Source organism: Netta rufina (genome assembly GCF_964035555.1).
Source record: "Netta rufina genome assembly, chromosome: 17".
Taxonomy (NCBI): domain Eukaryota; kingdom Metazoa; phylum Chordata; class Aves; order Anseriformes; family Anatidae; genus Netta; species Netta rufina.
In genome coordinates, this window is record NC_140141.1 from 3,559,969 (window position 1) to 3,582,836 (window position 22,868).

The 22,868-nt window shown below is 41.3% G+C and overlaps 1 protein-coding gene across 1 annotated transcript in view; it reads right to left on the minus strand.

Moving 5' to 3' along the window:
* GALNT9 (polypeptide N-acetylgalactosaminyltransferase 9) overlaps positions 1–15,882 on the minus strand; it is a gene marked incomplete at both ends in the record, with an annotated part of 141,789 nt that extends 125,907 nt beyond the window's left edge. The window contains one exon of the mRNA XM_084297368.1: positions 15,642–15,882. Within this exon, the coding sequence (XP_084153494.1) occupies positions 15,642–15,882 (241 nt within the window). The remainder of the gene's footprint in view (positions 1–15,641) is intronic.
* Positions 15,883–22,868: the final 6,986 nt, after the last annotated feature.

A 22,868-nucleotide genomic window follows, 5' to 3' on the forward strand; every position in this document is an offset into this window, starting at 1 on the left:
AACCCCATAGGCATGTAACTAAAGCCCTGAAGCATAATATTAGATTACCCTCATTATCTTAATTCAGACAGGTAGAAATGGGGATTAAAACTACCCAGCTCCCTTTAAAAACCTGGCCACTAATACTGGATTCAATGGCCTCCTGCAGCAATGAATTCTCTGGCACTGTCACGGTCAGAGTGTCACTGACTCACATGAAATGGATCATCTGTATCAATATATTAAATTTGCTTTAATTTTTTCAGGGAAACAGAGGTGACAACTCCTGGGGAAAGTGATCATTAACACAATAACAAAACCACTCTGGAGAAAGGGAAAGGGGTTTCTACTGAAAGCCCCAAGGGACATGAGCTAAAACTTTGGGACAGTTTAATTAGCTTCAGGAATAAGCCCGCTCCTAGCCAAGCTAAGGGGCTTTCATTCCATAAATGAGCAAAAGATCTTTTTAAAAAAACAAGCAGTTTGCTTGTGTGACTCAGAGGTAGGGAATGGAAGTGGCAGGTGAATGCAGGAAGGGAATTCTGACACAAGGACTGGGGATGGAGCCCAAAGCTGGCACTGGGTGCAGTGACGTTTTCTTGTACCTATAGAGCTGACTGCACCTCTTTAAACATCAAAAATACCCTTTTAATTTCTGTCATTATTTTGGGTGAGAAATCCCTGACTGGCCCATTTTTGGGCCAGCTTAACTATAGCAGTAAATCCCACAGGTCTGGGATACGTAAGGAAGCAATTATCTTTAAATACAAGGAATCTTAAAAAAAAAATCAGACTTTAGGTCCTATGTAGGCTTATCTTACTCTAGGTTCCATTGTGCTGATATTAAAGGCTAATCTAATCAAAAGCTGCATCACATCTGATACTGCCAAGCCTGCTAAATTAATTCCTTTCAGCCCTGGTTTCATCCAGGCACACGCTGTGTCTCAGAGGGATTGTGTCCAAGACTAAGCAAGACACTTCTCTCCCTGCTCAAGGGTGTTTGGTGAGCTGCCGACAAGGCCCAGACAAGCCCATCTCCTGCAGCATCATTTTGCAATCATTGTCCACATTATTTGCAGACATTCATATGCCTCCCCAGTCATTTACCTAAACAGCCAGCTATTAAATTAAACTAACATAATCGCAAAGACAGCTTTCCCAATAACAAAGTTGCATACAACACTTGCCATTTGCATGACTGAAAAGCTCCCTGTTGTTCTACCCATTTTACACAGTGGAGAATGACAGCATTAAATCCAGCCATGGTCGCTACTGGAACTCAAAAATCACATTATGCTTCAAAGTAGAATCTCAATTTTCCACAACTGTGAAATTAGTCACCAAGTCCACCTATGGCAATGCAACGACGTTAAAGAGACAACGCAACGCCTACAGACCTGCTGGCTATATTCACTGCTCTCCCTGGAGCTAGAATTAGATGAGCTTTAAGGCCCCTTCCAGCCCAAACCATTCTACAATTCTATGTTTCTGTGATCATCTGGTGTCTCTTACGACAATGAGGGAATCAAATGACCTGAAAAGCTCCCCAGTTTTGTCAGAGTAGCACTGGTTCTCAATCTGCTGCCTCTCACCCTGATTGTCAGGCATTCCTCCTTGGGAACAGATGACAGGAGAGATCAGCTGCCACTAAGGACATGAGGTTGTAAATACTTCCATCAGATCTCTTCAGAGAAACTTGCCCACTCTTGAAAATCAGGTAATTTGGATACTGGTTTTGATGGGAGCCAGAGAGAGAGTTAATTCCTCCATTTTCCTTTGACTGTGATATCGTTGTGCAGGATCTTTACAGGTGGCATACTTTTCCTTTGCATCATTACACAGCAATACTGACAGCTGGCTTCAAAACACAGTCATTTGCCTGACAGCCTACCTATTTTACATCTGTAGATATGTGTATTTTTCTTGAATTATGTTTGCTTCTTTTTCAGGCATATCTTTGTGACCATTCATGGAGTTTAGCTCAGAAACTTGGTTTGAAAAAGGACCTACATCTTTGCTTTTCCTCCTTTTCCTTCACTTTTATTTTTGTATCTCATGTCAACATACACTACAGCTGTGCCTTGCTTGTCAACGCCAGGCTGCAGTGCCTCCTTCCATCAACTTCTTAATACACATTTGATTTAATTTTCTACCAGCAGGAGAGGTCAGTCCAAAAACAAACACAGGACACATCTAAAACAGCAAAAACACAGACCAGGACTCAGCATCTAAACCAAAATGCTTACAAATCAACAATTTACGGCTACCATGGATGAAGACCATTCCAATTCAGAGGGTCCTCAATGGTGAGAAAAATTGGCAACCACATTTATAGCAGATCTATTACAGGACGTGCCACAACTGAGTGTCTGATTCCGTCCTTTTTCCAGGGGAGTAGGAGTAGAAGGAGTCTACAATGATGAGAATCATACTTGGTTTTGAAGTGCCTTGGTATTGCACATAATTGATTAGGAATTTAGTGGGGAAAAATACAAAGAATTAGGTACTGTACTGTCTGGAGAAAGTAAATCAAAGTAGGAGATAGTTTTGCAAACAAAAGGAAAAATTAGAATAAATAGCATTTGTCAATAAAATTGAGAAAATAAGGATGCAATGTTAAAGCAAAATATTGGCACAGTGTTTTATTTAAAAGCAGTAATAAAAACATTGAATAGTTTGATTTCTGCCCTTTCTGGTTTATTGTTGATATAAAGATAAATTTACTCAGACTTCCAGGAGTGGGAAAGCTACGATCCATTCATACAGGCACTTTAAAAAACAGCATTGCTGTAATACCCAATTCATTATTAACAAGATTGGCTTCATTGCATGTTGGGATTTTTATGAATTGACTGTGACCTACAGCTTGCTTCAGCCCTGACAAACTTACTCCAAGACAAAGTGGGCTTTGCTTGGCAAAGGGAGTGCATTTGGCAAGTGCAGGCTACTTTGATCCACCTACAGGGCATGTTTAAAGCCATCACATGCATATAAACTTCAGACCATATGTAAGTTCATGGCTGAGTTCTAGGAAGTGTGGGTCAGGCTTCTCAAGTCTACCTCCCTAATTGCACTGACTGCAACAGTACTTATCTGGTTTACACAAAGGCCATGTAAAAAGAAATTCAAATTTTCGGAGCCTCATTTTTTCTCCAAACTTTTCTTTCCACAGGAACTCCGTAAAAGAATGAACCTTCCTGTCCCCGCTGTGTCTCAGGTTTGTATTTATAGTTACATTATGAGATGCTAAATTACACAGTAAAGAAAGAAGTGAAGACAGGGATATAAGGTGCCTTTATACAGGAGAAGTCTCTTCAGTGAAGAGACAAGTATGAACCAGAGCAAAATATCTGAATTGCAGAAAATGGAGGTCTGAGCCTACAGTTCGGACACGCTGCTGCTCAAGGACACAAAGCAGATGCATCAAACGGTTCTGCTTAAACTTCAGGGCAAAGGCACACTTCCTATAAGCAGAAAGAGCTTTCCAGCACCCACTGGAAGCCCATGCTGAGCCCCCTGGGCCATGGAAGGTTATCTGAGGAGGTGAGCAGCAGGGCATGTTTCACTCTACCTAGCAGAGAGCAACACAGCATCATTTTCCCTGATCCTTGCATATTTGAATCCTTCAGTCACTACTGAAAGGTGATAAGACAGGCTGGTGGGACCCACATCTGCCATTTCAGGAAACTGAAAATAAAAGAGGTTCTCCTGCAATGCGGGTTTAGTCTCATGTTGCTGTAGTTATTTACCTAAGTAAGAAGGAAAACAGGAAAATATGTTTACATTAACATATCTCCAATTAACAGAGCAAGTGGCATTTGGTTCCTTTAAAATCTAAAGACTTGATTTTTATCTTTGTGCTTAAATGAGAAAAAATCCTACTTGTCACTGATATAAATTTTAGCCCAATTTGCTAAGGAAAACCAGTTTGTGGGATAATGCTGTCTGCATTTGTCTACCAATATTCCCTCTCTCATACCCTTCCCGTATCTCTGCTCGTTAGAATTTGAGGACTAGGTCTAATTTCAGCCAAAGCTTGGCAGACAGTCAGAGGTCTCCAAAAATCACATTTCTGCAAGTGTCACAGAAGTAGACATCTGGGAAGAAAGCAGAATTTAAATGTCCCCACGGAGAGAAGAGGTTTAGTGAAAGCTCAATTACAAGAGACCTATCAGAGTTGTAAGAGACCCCCCCCCAAGAATTCACATCCAGGTCATCAACCCCCCAAAAATCAGCTTTCTTGGTTTTGCTGCTCAAGGAACTAAGTGCTTATTCTGAGGGTTAGTTACAGTAATTACAGGATGTTTAGGTCTGTTGGACGTCTGGCTGTTATTTATCCCACTGATGAACACCACCGCTAGGTAAGACACTGCGCAGATTAGTGTGGACTCAGACCCCCCCAGCTAAGTAGATATGGGGACGGGAAGAAAAAGAGCAGAGAGGTGAGCTGGCACCACAGCTACAGAGCAAAGCAAAGGCACAGCAGGAAATGAAGCCCAGGTCTCCCTAGCATGAGTCTTGTATTTCAACAGCTCTAAATATTTTCTCAAAGGTTAGCTCTGGAGCTGCTCCTTTAGCCCCCAGTTCCCATCTCCACAAGCTCACACATGCTTCTTGTCAGGTCTTAGAGGCGATGATGAGAAGCAGGTTACGAGATAAAAGAGCATGTTTTTTGGCCACAGACTGGGGACTCGATGAAATAATAAGGTATGACTGTAACCCCATTTAAAACCACTTTCCCTGTAAAGATACCACAGTAAGGAAAATTCACATGGAAATGCTCAATTCACTAAATTTGCACTTTTTCCCTAGGAAGGGAGAGAGACAGTGGTGAAGCACCATAATGATAGGACACACAGCACTCCATACAACTCTGCTTCCTTCCTCTGGCATTTATTAAGAAAGTAATCTGACTATTTATAGTAGGAGTGCTTCTTGTGTCCCCCACCTCTCCCCAGCTTTGAAAAGAATATAAAGCAAGGTATGTTCCCAAATCCACATGCCCTCAGCAGCAGCGTATCAAACAAAACGTTTTATCAAACAGGGTATTTGTCAGATCAGTACATGGCAATACTTTTGAAAATAATCAGCTTCTACTTCCACAACCATATGCACCGATGCTCATGTCTGGCACAGAAAAGCCATAGACGTGCAATATTACCAATAAAGTAGGCATGCAATATTACCCATAAAGGAGATCAGAGGCATCTTCTTCCAGTTCAGTGACAAAAAACTGTTCTGGACTTTACCAAAGCAACCTGTTGTATGCTGTGCTGCAAGAAAGCTCCACCTCTCCTTAGGGCAACAGCAGTCCCAGCAGAACTCACGCACAGACCCGGATTCCAGTTCACCAATCCCACATTCACTTCATTGATAATTTTGATACACACTTCACAAAGTATTTCACCAGTTTCATTCTTCCACAGTCTCCAGTGTTTTGGAATGTTGGATCTCAATGTTGGATCTAAGACAACAGCATTCTTCCTCTAGCTTCTTGTCAGCATAATGAGATGCTGAGAGATGCCTAAACACCAAGTGCTATAACGTGCAGAAATGCCCTCTGCACTGATCTGCACCTTCTCTGAGGCTGCACCGCTCAGCCTGTGCTGGCATGCCAGCCTGTACCACCCTAGCTTCAAAGTTACCCCATGTCTTTTTTTTCTCAAGAACATTTCTCTCCAATTTCTGTACATCTTCTCTTTGCTCTTCATACTGAGCAAGAAAGACTTTAAACATTTGTCATTCACTTTAAACATTCACTTTGCAAATTTTTTAATGCGTGACAGAAAGAGGGAGACAAAGGATCCAGTTATTCTGCAGGTCAGGTTCAGAATGAGTCACAGGAGAAATTCTTGATTCTCTGAACCCATCCGAGAGGGCTCTCTGCAGCCTGACTTGGGGTTTTGTAGGCTTGTGAATATGGCAACCATACCTAGCTGACTCTTTCAGAAAACAAAAGGTTTTACACATAGCCCCATTGGATACGAAGCATTATAAAAGCCCTTTCCATTCCAGAATTAATTTTCCATTGAATGAAAACTTATTGAGCCAGATGGATCTATTTCAAGAGGAGGATCACACTGGCATAGGTTTAAAATCAAAGATGATTGATTTTGTATATTTGAAAATGGAGTAGCTGAGAGCAAAGACCATTTAAAAGTGGGAGAAAAGATAAGTCACGAAGAAGAAATACATAAGCAGGCTTCAGTGGAGCATTCAGCCATCCGCACATCTGTGACTATGCTGGAAGTTAGAAGCCTAAATCCACCAACCTGGACTGAGGGGATTCTCCATGTGACACAAATTACATAACAGAACCACCAAACAAATGTTTCCAAATGCAAGGTTAACACAGGCAAACTCCTAAACCACTCAGCTACCCATTTTTTCCAAGCCCAAGTCACTCACTGCTTGTGTAAATTTTGTTTCAGCAGCCAGGCAGCTTGGTATTAGGTTGTTTAATAACTTGAACGTGACCAGCTCACACTTACCTTATACTCCACTCCCGTCTGTTACATGGAGTCACCTGCAATCTATCATCGTGTTTTAGGATTAGTAGCTCTGTGCAGCAGCCTGTGTTTCCTATTAGAGGTGTAAACAGCACTAGTCCCTGCTCAGCACCTCTAGTGCAGTGCTTGTAATACAAACGTGGGAATGCACCGAGCTCGTTGGCTAGCTGACAACAGGACAACAGGTATCAAAATCATTTTGATCTGCAGGCTGTGGTTGTTGTAGTCACCAATGGGACTGAGCTTTGCAGATGCAAAATTTTGCAGCTATCAGTAGCCTCCTTTTACACGTGGCTGGATGGCTAGAAATCTGCCTGACAAGGAATCTATAAAGCAACTGCAAGTTTTAATCCCAAAGACGACTAACCTTTAGGTTTTACAGTGCTATTTCAATTGGCGATTTTTTTAGTCACTGCCTTCAGTATGCACAGGAAAGAATGCCACAAGTCTTTTCTACAACACAAAGCTTGCTTGAAATGAGTTCATATAACAAAAATACATTTTTATTTACAAAACCTTCACAACCTAGAGGCATCTGAGAGCTGTGGAAAAAAAATAAATTCAAATTCTAAAAGGGCAGTGAAGCCCCATTGCCAAATAAAATACAAAACCAGCAGAAAGAGTCCAATTGAAAACCAACCAATTAACCCTGTCACCCTACCAAAAATGCCACAGAGATGAAATGAGATGCAAGCCTCCAGTATTGCAGGAGAGGGCATTTCAGCTGCCATGGTGGGTACCTTCCAAACAACGATGAGCTCCTGTGCAACAAAACCCCTTTTGTTTTGGGGATAGTATCACAGTACCTCAGCTATAATGCTACTCTGGGCTGTGGGAAACAGGAATTAGAGACTCTGTGACCTTGCACCACTTTCTGATGCAGCCCAAAGTGCTCTAATGCACTGAGGATAACTCCTAAGTGCCATCCTCTGGGGTCCGAGCTGTGTGCTTGCAGTAAGGATCTGCTCTCCACCCAGAGAGAGCACTATTTTGCAGCAGGTATTCAACCCAAGAGAGACACTGGCACTACAGCACTTGCTTTCCACTTTTGCATTTGCTTTAACATTTAACCCAGGAGGTTAAGATTGAAGCAAATTCAATAAAGAATCCCAGAGGCTCAACATGTTCCTACATATTTTGGGCATCTTTGCCTTTGACTGAGCTTGGTTTTTGGATGTGATTTCCAAATGATGATGTGCAATAGGCTACTTTCTCCTGCCACACTCTGGCACCAAATACCTCTGCCTGACAGAACCATTTCTAAAGTTGTGATGCTTAGATAGAGAAGCTGTTTCAAAAACCTATCCTTTTCCTTGGTTTAGTTTTCTTAATAATTGCCCATTCTCCCAGGATGACATGCAAATTACAGTTCAAGTATTAAAAGTATAAATCAGACTGGTTGTAAATGAAAGGGCTTTTAGAAAATGGCTGTAGAGAAGGTGGTGCAAGGCTTAAAATACTCAGAAATCTACAGCCTCACCATTCCTAAAGACATTCCGCTTGTTTACTCAGACATCTCTTCAGACCCCGAGAAAACTGTGTCCACACACTGCTGACAATGACAAAGCAGAATCAGGTCTATTCTCTCCTCAGCTGTCCACCCCGCAGCTGCCCTTGGACTCTCCTCCAAGGCCAGAAATGAAGGACGTGCTTGAAGAACACCGCGTATTCACTTGCTGCCATTTGTCAGAGATTCACAGAATGGGGCCTATTCTGCCGCAGTGTTTCACTAAGGAGGGCTCCATGCACTGAGAATACAAACCCATTCATGGTCTCGGGCTCATCCTTGCCTTGACAGCAGATCCCTCAGAACAAGTCAGCCAGGTGAAATAAAGGGAGAGGCAGAGAGCCACATCTGCTTTGCCACACAGCTTTGCAAGACTGGGCAGAAAGCTCACAGAGTAGCTGAGCCTGATGGCAATCAGCAAGCAGGTTAATGTCACCCCAAGGTCATCCGTTCTTCCTTTTACTCCAAAGACCAACCTACCCATCCGTAGTCACTAAAACAGCTCTTTCAACACACGTTTCATCAAGATGGCATAAACAAACACACATACAATCATTCAGAAATGAAAGGGCCTGAGAGATGCAGTAAGAGGGGTAGGAAGCTCCTGTAAAAGCTCCTCTGGATGATGCTGGGAAACCAAGTAAGCTAAACTGGGTGAAATAAAAAGGTAGTTCAAAGAATGACAAAAACTCAAGCCCATATTTCCTCATTGTGGGAGAGTAACATCAAATCGAGGGAGAAGAAAGCAGAACTCAGCTCTGACATACCGCCTCCTCAGATATCTACAGCCTGTTCCTGCTGATGCAACTGAAGGGCCTTTTCCTACTGCTTCAGAGTTCAAAAAGCAAGGCCAGGGAAGAAGTAGAGATTATCCATGTCTTCATCACACACTTGTATGCTATCAGTGCAGATAGTGTCAGGAATGAAAGATACAACATAAATTATAGATAAACCAACACTGAAAAGATGAAATCTACGAAGATTTTGAAGATATCTTCATGGGGTAAAACTCCATACTCTTTAGTGCACTGGAGAGTTTACAAATAAGTACTCAGAGGCCTAGCAGATTAGACTGAGAAAGAAATTACATAACTATCCCTAGTTTATCCCTAACTGCACTACTCTGCATTAAACTCAAACTAACCTGAGGACCTGAGACCAACATGTGTCACAATGCTCTCTGATGACTCTTTTCTGTTCTATAAATCAAACAAATCTTGGCTCAGGAGACAGCCCTGCTATGCATAACTCTTTTTATGGCCTATGGGACTTGCTGAGTAACCAGAAAGTGTTGTGGAGCTACAGCACATCCCCAAAACTGTCTGGGAAACCTGAACATTTCAGGACACCAGAAAGCATAAAAATTATAGGGCAGAAATACAACCTTTAATCAGCTTGTGTCTGCCATCTTGTCCTTGAAATGGGTTTTGCCCATTACCTATGTGACTTTCAGATATTCACAACCATTTTCATGGCACTATAGGTTTATAGGAAAACCAGACAGAAGTCATCTACACATCAAATTAAGCCCTTGCTGCATTAGCTCTGTGCTCTCAGGAGAAGATGACTTGTGGTCAGTGGGAGGATCTCTGTCTGGTTTTCATTCTCAGAAGCGGAAATTCTCTTATTTCAGAGGACAGTTTTGATCAATAGGACTACAACAAGGTTGGAAGCTGCTCTGCTGTCATTGTCTTCCTTCCTTCCTGTTATCCAGAACATCAGAGCCTCTCTTTTCTCTTTTTCTTTTTTCCCTTTTGGTTTGTTAGTTTAAAATAAGTAATGGAAATTACTAGCAAGTGAAACCCCACAAATAATAACAATAATAAAAAAGCATGCCAAGAATACTGAGAAAGAAGGACAGACTGAGTACCCATTAGTAAGGTTAGAGAGGGACATTAATAAAAGGAAGATTTGTTAAACATGACTCATTTCTTTTCCTTCCTTTCATAAATCTTATTATTTCCTTGGAGAACAGCCATACACTCAGTGCCTGGAACTGCATTTTTAAATGATGCTCTTGGTTTAGCTGCTACCAGCTTTTACTTATTTTAAGAAAACAAATAACAAACAAAACCAACTCCACCACCCATTATCAAAGTTAAAGCCAGTTTTTCTAATTCTCTAAACTCGTCTGTTGGTTAAGCGTGTGCCACAAGCACACTGCAGCACTGCACTGGGTGACAGCCCCATATCTGCTTTTCCAAGTCCAGAAATTGAAATAAACTGAACTGGAATATCTTCCATAAGGCAACACAACCACCACATCAGCCAAAGATTTTCCTTCCACCCCTGTAAACATTGCTTTTATCCTATCTAGCAGAAATGATTCAAGTTCTACACAAATAAATGAATCAATGATACAATTACCACGTGATTTTTCTGACAAAATAAGCTTTCTTCCCAAATAAAATAGCAAAAAGCAGAAATGTTACATAAGAAATAGTTGCCAGTACACAGAACAGAGTACAGGGAGAGACTTACAATTGCTCATGCGCTGCTGAACTGGAGGTACATTTTTTATATTTGTCTATATTTTGAAGAGTTGAATGCAATTTTGCCCATTTAACAAAAGAAATTTACATCTTCTTTCTACCAAACCTTTAGACATTTTCTTCCTAATGTGCCTAAATGGAGTAATACTGTTTTTAATGTTACATTTTATTTTCATAGGGGCTATCCAAATTGCAAATCATGATATTTTCTTACCTTATTTTGGGCAAGAAATTCTTGGCCTTCCTGAAATCACTGATTATGAGTTCCCTCAGCTACATAAATCAAGACTAACACAGCCAAAGCCAATGTGAAATTGAAATTAGTGTTTTGGGCTTGACCATCACTTTTCAATACAGAAGGTCAGGCCTGTGGCAATGCTCGGTTACCTCACCCTGAGAAATTGATCCAGAACAAGCAAGAACACTTGTTCTGTGCTGTGTGGAAAACAGATAAACTGCAGCCTAACTTGAAATAATAATAATAATAAAAAAAAAAAAGAGCCGTGATAGATACTCTATATTCCTGCCTTTGCTGGGTCCAATCTTGGGAAAGGAAAAGGAAAAGGAAAAGGAAAAGGAAAAGGAAAAGGAAAAGGAAAAGGAAAAGGAAAAGGAAAAGGAAAAGGAAAAGGAAAAGGAAAAGGAAAAGGAAAAGGAAAAGGAAAAGGAAAAGGGAGCATATGAAGAAGTCTCTCACCAGTGCAAGGAGAGTACATGGCTGGGAGAATCCCCATAAATAAGTTGCTGCTTTGTAGGAATAATTATGTGCTAATTTTGTCAGATGCATATTATCATAGGATCATAATCAAATGAAATACTTATAACATGAGAACCTGTGTGTGGGTAAAAAAGGTGCCCTTTCATTAATGCAAGGCTGGCAATCGCACTTAATCTTCCCCCATGCACACACAGCTTTGCGTCTTTTCTGCAAAAGAATTGCTCTTCAACTGAAAGTTGCCAGCTGTAAAAGCTTCTTTTTGACAAATCTGATGTGGACATTCACATAATTCATTTTCAGCCTCTTCCCAACCCTTATTTTCAATATGGAAATTTGGAAACATTTTCAACCAGACTCCAGCCTATAAAGAATAAACTGTCTTTTTAAAAATACTACTGTACCTTTTAAGTATGCAGATTGCCAGGCTGAATTTTAAATGCAATCACTTTGCTTTCAGTACACTCTAAAAATCAGGAGTCATAGTCTGCATGAATCAGTCCTCTGCACCTAGGACCTGCTATTTCCATCATTTTAAGCCTGTATGCTGCAATTATGTGAATTGTCCATTTTTATTTTATTTTTTTTCTCAGCCTCCTCAATGAAATGCATATGCAGTATAAAACCCCTTTATCAAACTGGAAATTGCTGTTGTATTTAATCTTCCCAAAGAGAGCAAAATCAAATTATGATGTGTAGAGAACGATAATTTGTCAAATTCAAGGGAATTCTCCAAACTTATCCCCCCACATCTGCAACAGAACAGGTTAAAGAGGTCTAATGTAGAAGATGAGGGTAGGAAGACATGATGTGAGCATACGTATTGAGAAGATGAAAACTCTCTTAATCTTTGCAGATTGAATGAAATCTAATTACATGCGGTATTGATTGTTGTGTATTACTGGAAAGAGACAGTGAAAAGGGAAAAAGGCAATTACAGTGAAATTGTAGTCTGACCCTTCAATTGCTTTTGGCATGAAAGGTTATGATGTAGTTGAGGCATCAAAAATTCTTTATCCTCTATGGTAAATCATTAGCAACAGACTCAGATGCATAACCGATCGGGGGAAAAAATAAACAACAGCCAATTAAACCTTTTGATTTTTTTCCCCATGGAAAAAAACAAAGTCAAAGGAACAAAATACCAAGGTGTCATGCCATTCCAAGAATCATTACTAAGTCTGTCTGGCTTTAGTTCTCTGTTGACTGACAATAAATGATACTCATTAGTAGAAATAACATAGCAAAAATGAAAGGAGATACAGATTGAAGAACTATAGCTAGAATAACTCAGTTATTCAAAATAAATGTGATACCCAAAGCCAAATACTAACAGATTATGTAAAGTTTCACCAAGGAAATTCCAGATGCATTTCACTGCTTTCCTTTCCCTTTGCATGCTCCAGCCATTTACTTCTGCCAAAACAGCAGCAGCTGAATATAAAGAAAGCTTTCAAAATATGATTTTTCTAACTTGATAGAAAACCAAAGCACGAGCCAAGTGAAAACTATTGTTTGGGTGTATGTCTGCGTGACTCTGCAGGGATTCACGGCAATTCTCATTCACTCCTTTCTAAAAATTCTTGTTTTGCCAAAGATAATTGTAAGGACCAGTTTTCTACTGCCTTTCACGTATGGTCCTCTGTGTTCTACACACACCTCCACCAGCATTTTACGCGCCATTTTTATTCAGTTTATTCAGGCTGAAAAGTTAATGAGTTCTCTAGTGATCAGTTTTAGGTTGCCTCTTGATACACTTCCAATGTTACTGCATGTGTTTGCTTTTCCTTGCAGAAAATGTGCTTTCAAATAATGTTTCTTTGATTCCAAGAAAACAAATAAGAGTGATAGAAACAAAATTCGGTATTTCTGCAGCTACAGGGCTGGTCTCTCACAGAAGTGTTTTTCTGGATCTTCAGCAGAGTCCCTGGAAAAAGTCCAGGTGAGGTCTTACCAGTTCAGGAATTATCCAAAGAGGAGAGAAAAACTAAATAAAAAAACACTAAGACTGAAGAGCTCAAAAGAACCAAGAGCAGAAAACTGGAACTGCAAACAGGATAGCTGTTGTAACAGCAACATTGGGCTGGGCACAAGCTCCTGGTGCTGGTATGAGTTCAGTGTATGCAAGGAATTCATATTTCTTATGAACAAAATCTGTCTACCCATATCTCTTTCTCCCTGTAAAAGTGACTTTGACCCACCTCATTAAGAAGTAACATCCAAGAAGGCATCAAATGGCTCTCTAACCTTGTGATGAAGAACTCTACAGGATATTATCTGAGGAACCTTGCTTGACACTAGGATGGAACTGCACAGCTCGAGAGCAGAGTGCTTGTGCAATACCAGTTCTGTAAGACACAGTAAAGCACTGTCACAGACAGGCTCCCTTGAATCTCAATGTTGCCAGAGCAGCATCATGCCCATTAAGCAATGAGTCATGATATTAAAAAAGGAACACCAGTGAGGTAAACCCAAACACAGATGTTTGATCCTGATTTCCCTTACAGTGATCCAACTCTGATGACTTAGGTGGATTAGCTACTATTTTTTTTTTAGGAATTTGGGGGTGGGTTGTTGCCACAAAATGAAGAAAAAAAAAATAAAATAAAAAGAAGAAACTGGCAAAACTATATTTTCACAGTGATGACCAAATAATTTATCTGCATTAATGTACTGCAGTGTAATAAAAACAAACAAACAACCATGTCAGAGAGAGGTTGAAGTGAAATGGATAGGAAATTCAAACAGTTCAGCTCAAAAAACTTTCTGTATTTTCCCCTTATAAGAACTTTCAAGAAAAAGAAACTGCCTTCAGTGTTTATTATGACCTGAAGGAGCAACATAACATTTTAATTAAAGTAATTGCACTGTGAATTTCCATACCCAACAAACCAGATTAAAGACAAAAAAGAAAAAAGCCACTGAAACAGAGACATACTTTCAGGAGAACTTCCTGTTTACTGGGAAGCCAGAGTCATTACGTGCAATGGTGCCTGCCTAGGACATTAAGGACTCCTGCTGATTCTCCAGGGGATGCTGAGCTTAGATGAACCCAGAGCTAGTAAAATCCACCCAAAGTCTCACTTATGAACTCCACCAGGAACAAAGTAATTCAGGGAAAGAAAAAAAAAATGCAATCATTCAGTTGAGCTATGATAGATATAGCCTGGGGACTGAGCTAATTTAGTCTGGGAACTCTATTGCTACGTTGAATTTGGGAGGAGGATTTCCCTCTTAAGTCCTACATTCTTCAGAACTTCTCCAAATTATCATTAGGAAACACAGCTGGTGACACTTTCCCTCTAATTTACGGATACTTATTTTTGTGACAAACATGCACACTCCACATTCCTGTCCTCCTTCTCTTTCTATTCTCAGGCGTGTGCACATGGAAGCATGTAAGGGGATGCCCGCTCTGTAACACTCACTGGCTCAGACTGCATATTCCCATAACAGTCTAACCTACTTGGATTTACACGGTCATTCAGAAAGTAGTAATAGGAAATATACTTTATACTAACCCTTCTATTTGTCTGCATTCCAAGACTGCAGTAGCCTTTGTTAAATCAATGTTACGAGTAAGATTTTCACAAGCAGCCTAGAAGCACATTTGGTATACTTAAACATATTTACACTGCAAGTTTTATTTGGTACTAGACACTAAATGTTACATTTATATTAAAGCCTCTTGTAAAAGTTTACTCCTTCAGCTTCTTCTTGTCCAAAGCACTGATGTATTTAATCACATACTTATTTCTTTGACATTCTGCATTTAGAACTTTATGAATCTATGGAAATAAAAATACACTTGTTTTGAAGAATTAGTTTCTCTATGAAATGTAATTTGTCCAACAGCAACTTGCATGGCTTAGCCTGTTCTAACTATCGTAGAAGGGCTCTTTGCTTACCCACCAAGATTTTTCAAGGCTAGTGAATTAAAACTGCATGTAATAAAAATAAGTGGTGGATGCTTCCCCTCCTCGCCAAAGATAATATCAAATAAATGGCAGTCATTAAAGAAACATATGGGTGCTATGCTTAAATAGACCATTAAAAGTACACAGCGTAAGAACTTAGCAGAACGTTTTTAAAGTAATTCAGAGACAAAGCATGTAACTTCCAGCTATAAACGAACGCACGATACAAACACCTGCCCATGCAGAGTTAATATATTTGGGTAAAACGTAAAACCTGGTACAGTTTGTGGGGACTCCCACCAGCCATTAAACCCATGAACTCTGCAGCCTCCTTAACTTTGTGTCTGTCTAAAAAGTGCTGACTTTGGACCAAGAGTTTGGGGGAGCCTCCACACATTCCTCCATCAAAACCCCACTGTTACCCCTTTTCCTTTTGCCTTCAGCCACGGACACCGGGCTTCCCTCCCCTGCCGGCGGGTGCTTGGGGTGCGTTCCCCAGGGACACGGCGGGACCCCGCGTACCATTGAGCTGGTTGTAGACCACCTCCTCCAGGTGGTCCAGGCGCTGCAGGATGGCCTCCCTGTCCGCCAGGCTGCCCACCTTGGCGCCGCGACTCCTGGCCCGGCGCTCCGCGCTCCGGACGATCTGCACCAGCTCCTGGGAGCGATCCTGGATCCTGCAGTAGACGGAGAAGAGGATGATGCCCACGAAGACCAAGATGTTCACCGTCAACAAAGTTTTGATTTTCCGTGCCACCGCCATGGGAGCCGCGGGGGCGGCGGGGGGCACATCAAGGCGCGGCCACCCGGCGCCGGGGCGCGGCCGGGGCGCGGAGCGGTGCGGGGCGGAGCGGGTCGGAGCGGGTCGGAGCGGTGCGGGTCGGAGCTGTCCTTCAGCACCACGGCGCCGCTCCCCGCCCGCCGGCGCCCGCCGCCTTCGCCCCGCGGGGGCCGCGCCGCTGCGGGCTGGGCGGCATCGGGGGGGCCGCGGAGCCGAGCGGCTGCTGCCTGCCGAGCCGCCGCCTCTTCTTCTTCCTCCTCCTCCTCCTCCTCCTCCTCCGGAGGCGGCGGCAGCGGCTCCCGCTCGCCCGCCCTCGCTCTCCGCCGCCCCAAACGCAGAGCGCCGGTGCGCAGTGACGTGCTCCGGGCAGCTCATCTATATGCACACGGCGGAGCCGCCGTGCCGGGGCTGCAACTCCCCCGGCTCGCCCCCCCTCCACCCCCGACCCGCTTCCCCCCCCCAGCGAGGGTGAAGGGCCTGCTGCGGGCTTTTCGCCCAAGGAAGTCACCCGTGGCCATTTTCTCTTCTTTGCCCACCCAAAGGGCAGCCAAGCCCCACTACGGGCAGCTCCTGGAAAAGGATGGGGTAAAGAGACCCTCCTTGGCTCTGTTGCAAACCCTGCGGTGACACGATGCCCCCACCTCACTGCTCGAAATGAACTGAGACAAGTTCACATGCCCCCAGCTACTGGGAGAGCTGCTCATGCACCATGAGCAGCAATGCTGGCTGGTGCTCCTGCCTGGGAGTGAGATGGCTGGGACCTCTTCCACATGCAGGAGAAGTTCTTGCCAAGCATCTACAAGTGGAGACAAGCAGCTCAGGCCCTTCCTGTTACACAGCCAGCAGCTGTTGAAGATCTACCAAGATCAATAAGCTAGCCACCCGTAGACACAAGGCAGTTGAGCCCTTTCAAGCTGGCAGTTTCTACATTCATTCCCACAGAGTGTTCCTCCCTGTATAACATCCCTCTAAGAGGGTTGCATATCATAATGTAATCCTGGCTGTTTGTTTTTGCTGGGGGGGGGGGGGGGGGGAGAAGGGGAGGGGGAGTGTTGGTTGTTTGTTTTTTTTTTCCTCCCTTTCATCCTTCCTTCTTGATTTCAGGAGCTGCCATGCTCAAAACCCAGCAAAAGTTAGGAGCCTCACTGAATTTACTGTATCCTGGAAAGGCCTGCTCAGGATTTCCAGCAGTGCAGACTCTCCACCAATGCCCTGCTTCTGACCATCCAGTTGTACAGCCTCTGCAAGGCACTGAGGGTGCAGTCTGAAAAGACATGAGACCTATCATGTTTCTGCCTTGGAGAAATTCTCCCCTTAGTGTTTTAGGGTCACTCAGGAACCCTGTGCACTGTGAAGATCAACAGCAGCAGAACAAGCTTAGACTAGAACTTCATCATAATCTAATCTGTGGCAAAAGATGCCACAGGTTTCTGCAGCATTATTTCTTACAAAGAAGTATATCTCTACAGAAAACTCTACAGGACTGGTTACTTTCAACAGTATTTTACTCTTAAACACACTGAAGTCTCAATACCTAAATGCAGGGTCAGCTGCTCTCTCACTGAAGCAGTACTAAAACTCTCAGTCAGCTCAGCAGAAGCAGCCCTGAACCTGCAATTTTCCAGTGTTTCAATTACTTTAGTATTCTTATGGAAAGGCTTTCATAGCATTATGTTTTCCTATAAAAATACCTTTTTGATTTAAGAAAACTTATTGAACTAACATTCAAGTGCAGATTATTAGATGTCTCCACTGCATTTAATATATTATAGCAACACCTGCTGGTCTTGATATGGTTAAGAATCTGTTACATTACTGTTTCCATTACAAACTCCAAGTTCACAAGCTGTCCAGTCCAGATTCAGACACAAGAGCTGAAAACCACCGTCTGCTACCACTGAGACTTTACCAGTTTTGATGTTTGCTTTCACAACACTACGAGTTTTAAATGGGCTCTTTCAAAGACATGATTTTATTCACGATGTGACTTAGGTATGACAATTACTCCCTTTTACTAAGCAGATGTTCTTAAACGGTCAGCTTAAACTGACTCTACAGCATGCAGAGAAGACTATCAGAATACACTTATGTGACTGCAACCTTACCTCACACCATTCAAATAATAATTCTTATAGATCACTGTTCACTCAAAGATCTCAAAACAATTTACAAATGACATACTATTAGAACTGACTGAAGGACAGTAGAAGTGTTTCTGGAAAACTTTCAAGGTCAGAAAACATATTTTATTTTTGCATTGGAACAAACCCAAAAAGCTTTGAAATATTTTCACAGAAAAATATTTCAGCTGAAACCATTGTTTCCTGCCCAAAAGGGTCAGGTTCCAATTTCTCCTCACTCAGAAAGGCCTGTATTGCCAGAAGAAAACTAGAACAAAATCAATATATGCAACATTTGGATTTCAATGAAAATGCTCTTGTTAAAAACATACCAATCAGCTCTGAGTGCTGACCTATCTTACAAATGGGGAACATGGAAAGGCAGTGGTAACTTTGCCCCAAATCAATGGAACAAGCCAGAGGCAAAGCCGGGATCCCATTCCAAATTGCAAATCCAGCTCTCTCTCCAGTAGGCTATTACTCTCTCTCATTGATTTTTACTCCTATTCGTCTCCATAGGGCTCATGTTTTCACTCATATCAACCAAGATGAATAGGAAGCTGCTAGAAAGAAACATCAAGATACTGTGTACTCCAATGACAGTCTCTAGCCGATCACACTCATTGCTGTCTCTCTGCTATCACTGTTCTCAGACAGAATGAGCACCTGGATGAGGGAAAGATGGCCAAAGATGAAGATGATGTTTGGTAGCCAGAGGGAAAAATTCTAAAAACCAACCAACCAAATGCAAAAAAAAACACAAACCCAATCCACATTCTAAAATAGCTGTCTGTCAGAGGCACCTCCTGTAATGAAGATGGTTTATTGCCTTGGGACACTCTTGAGCTGTTATTGAACTGTCAAGTAGCTAAGACTAATAATAAATTATAACAACAGCATATTAAAAAAAAAAAAAGTGCATCTGTTGATTCTTGGTTACTGCAGAACATGTCAACTTGGTGTGAAGATGTTGATACAAAGGAAAACTTCAGTTGCTTCTGCATTTAAAATCCTGCTGTACTTAGCTACTGTGGTCAGAGACAGTAAATTTCACTTCAAGCAGCAATGAACTAAAAGATTTTGAAAATAATCTTTAGTAAAGCATCCGTCTTGCCATCATAGTCTTATCTGTAGAGCCCATCAGAGAACTAGTCATGGTAACAGACTCCAGGTCTGTCTGACCCCTAGTTCATTTAAAGCTAGGGAAAACCTAAACCTCAACCAGGGGAACTAGATTATTAAATTTTATTTTACCAGCTAGTAAAAACTGTAGACTGTGCAGCAGCTGGATATGGCCAAGACAATCATCATCATCTAGACATTTTCCAAGTTCAATTTCCCCCCCAAAAGTGGGCAGAAAAAGTTATAAAAGACCACCATGTCAGATTCTCCCACAAAGTACCATACATATAGCAGAACCCTGGAATTACCATGCCTCTTCTGTTGTACAGTTCGAGGTATGGTGGGTACATACTCAGATAATCAAGTTATATAATTTCAGTTCTTTGATGAGGTGTTTTCCATTGAATTTCAGTTTTAGAACCTCCTGAATGTGATAAAGGAAACAGCTTGCTGATGAAATAAAATAAGTAAGATCTTACTCTTGGGGGAAAACAAGAAGAAGAGAAAGTGATTGAATAGTTGCTTAGAAGTTTTTGAAATTTAAAAAGTTTATGTTGAAAACAATATATATATATTTAAGTTTACAATAATTAAATCATTCCCAATCACTTCTCCAAAAGGACGCAGCAAGACTAATTTAACATATCTAAAGAGAAGTTCCTTTGTGATAATTCTACTGCATGACATGAAACTTTTGCAAGAATGAGTAATATGTAGAAGGGATACTTTGAAGCTTAAAATACTTGAACGCTAGCTCTAAAATTAAAACAAAACAAAACAAAAAAACAAACAGGCAAAATATTGTCAGTGATGATCTGTAACTGCAGATTCTAGCTGCAGTTATTCATGCATCACCTACCATTTTCCTAATGAAATCCCAACTGAATTTACTAACCAACCATCTAGAGTTTTACTATAGACTAATATTTTATGTATTTTATGTTTTTAGTAGTATTTATCTAGAAGAAAACAACATTGAATATATCAACAAGAACTGAAACCCTCATCCTGTTGTGAAAGGGTATTGCGACACATTGAATAATTGCAATCTCTTATTTGTGCAGCCTCCTTCTTATCATAGTTACAACAGATTCTGAAATAAGATTTGAACAAGGATTTCATTATTTTTTTGTGAACAATTAGCTAGCAAGTTTGGAGAGAAATAAATAAGGCAGCCTCAACTGTCTTACATTTGACATGTTTCCAACTGGACTATTACCTTTTCTGTTGCAGCACTGGAGAAGATAACAAGCTGCTATAGTGGCATGAGAAGGCCAAAAGCCAAACAATTCCTCTTGCTACAAGACACTGCCAGGTCCCTAAGACTGCAGGCTACCACTCTGTCCATATTGATGCAGAGGCTTTGGAGCATGTTCACGTTTGACCAAATGCTTATTATTGCTAGCATAAAAGTGCTGCATCCAGGTTAAGGCAAAGAAAGGAATCCCCAACCTGGTATCCATCTCACTGCATTAAAAAGGCTGTAAGCCTAAAAGCCTTAAGGGATTTCTGTGTGGTGATACTACACTGGGAACATTTAGTGTTGGCTCAGAAAGTAAAGGTGTATGATGACTGAACAGCCCTGAATATAATCAATGTCTACTTTACTTAGAACAGAATGACAACACAATGTGCTGGTGCTATGGTTTCAAACAAGATGAATGTGTTTACTTTAGTAAAAATGACCTTTAAACTACAATAATTACAGACTTGATGCCATAAGCTTTTATTACTGGGGTCCCAATTACTGCATGCAAAAACTTTTCACTCATAACCAGCAGACCCACTCAAAGGATTATGCACAATGCAGGGACTAAGTATTCACAGGATTAGCCTGGAAGTGCTGGATATTAATTAATCTTGAAGATGGTTTGAAATCCAATGAGATGCCTTAAAATTTGACCATTTCTTTCAGAAATTATATGTGTATATGTATATTTTGGCAGTATTAGCCTCATCACTATTTCACTTAACAAATTACGGTTACACAGAGATTCCTGAAATGGAATTTTTGGATGCCTCCTTCTAAAACTGCAGCAATTCCCACTTGTACATGAAGCAGTTCTTCAAACGTGCAGACTACGCTGTGATCTAGTGCCTATCGCTCTGATAAGAAAATGCAATACCCATATATTCCTGCTGTAGTACTAAAACTGCAGGTTGACTCTGCAGAGAGCATTTATACCCAGCACAATTGCAGGCAGATCTGCTGCTTTCATGTTTGTGATATCGTGCTGATGACCACACTGTAGTAAATAACATGCAGATAAAACCCAACAATTATCTAAACATGCACTAAAAAAAAAAAAAATTAACCTGCCATTGTAAAAACAGAATAGAAATAACTGTCTAGAATAAAATATTCAACCCACATGCTTGCATTTCACAAAGCTCTAATTTGTAAACATTACAGTTCTCACTGATTTTAATAAGAATGAGTTCAGTTTCTACTTTTGTGCTGTCCAACTGCATCCACTTTCTGTTATCTCCTACAGTAATTTCAGAATAGGTGCTTGTTTGCTAAAGTGGGATTATCACCATTCACCATAATAAAGGATTACTTGCATGGTGTTAGATTTACTCCACACAACAGAAAAAATTGCCATAGGACCCTTTCACCACCAAATGGCAGAAAGGCTCAGTGTGTGTATGCCTCAGAAAGGGACAGTGGTGGGGACCTGCTCGACAGCTGCTGCCTGGGAATGGCAGGTTGCAGAGCAATGGTTTTGGTAACCATCATCACTTCCTGTAAGAAATTTCAGACGTGATAAAACAGAGACAGAGAAAGACTCACGTGCTAGAAATGAGTCTGAGAAGTTTTCAAGGACAGCTTCTATATTTATGAGAGCTCTAGTAAAGCATATAAATGTGTAATAGATGTATAAACGTAATTAAATATCCAGTTATTACAGATACGGTAATTACCTCGTTATACTCCTTGAAATCCATCTTTACTTATTCCTTTTGCCAGAAAAGTTACAAAATCCTTCCTAAAGGGTACACTGTTTGCATACTGAGACTTCTGCTTTTCGTGGTGGCCAATATTCTCCAATGGTTCCTTTTGTTCCCTCTTCTGCTGCAGTCACCATCTCTAGCCTCATACTTTGTACAACCTTTGAAGCAGACACTGCTCTTTGACAGTATTGTTTTATAACAATGATGCATCAACGGGGCTCCTAATCCCAGAAACAGATCAATCTCTGGGTCTATGTGTCAGTTGACAGATATGGACTTCCATCTGTGGTTCCCCCTTGGAATCCATTTGTCTCATTTCCATCCTACTCTTACTCAGTCAACCGTATGGTAACAGAATTTGCAGTCAGCTTTGCTATCAGTATTCCATCAAATATTATCTTAGGAGAAAATAGTGCCCAGATCAAGTTTATATATAAAGGTGTGTTTTTTAATATAGCCGTCCTTTTAAATAGGAGTCTATTTACTAAAAGTACCATCAAAAAGAAAGGCTTTCTCAGGTAACATCTCTCTTGTTTGCACTGTTGTATGTTCTCCATTGGCATTAAAATAGCCCGCAGACCCCGGAGAGGAGCAGCCATAGCTGGAACAACATTGCTCCCTGTCTGATCCAGCTGAGAGCTCATCAAAAAAGCTGTGCATTATCAGTGGCTTAGAAGAGTTAGAAAGATTTTTTAAGTTCATCTTTGGCCATCATCATCACAGTCCCACTTCTGCAATGAAGTATACAGGCTTGTGGACTTCTGCAAGTAT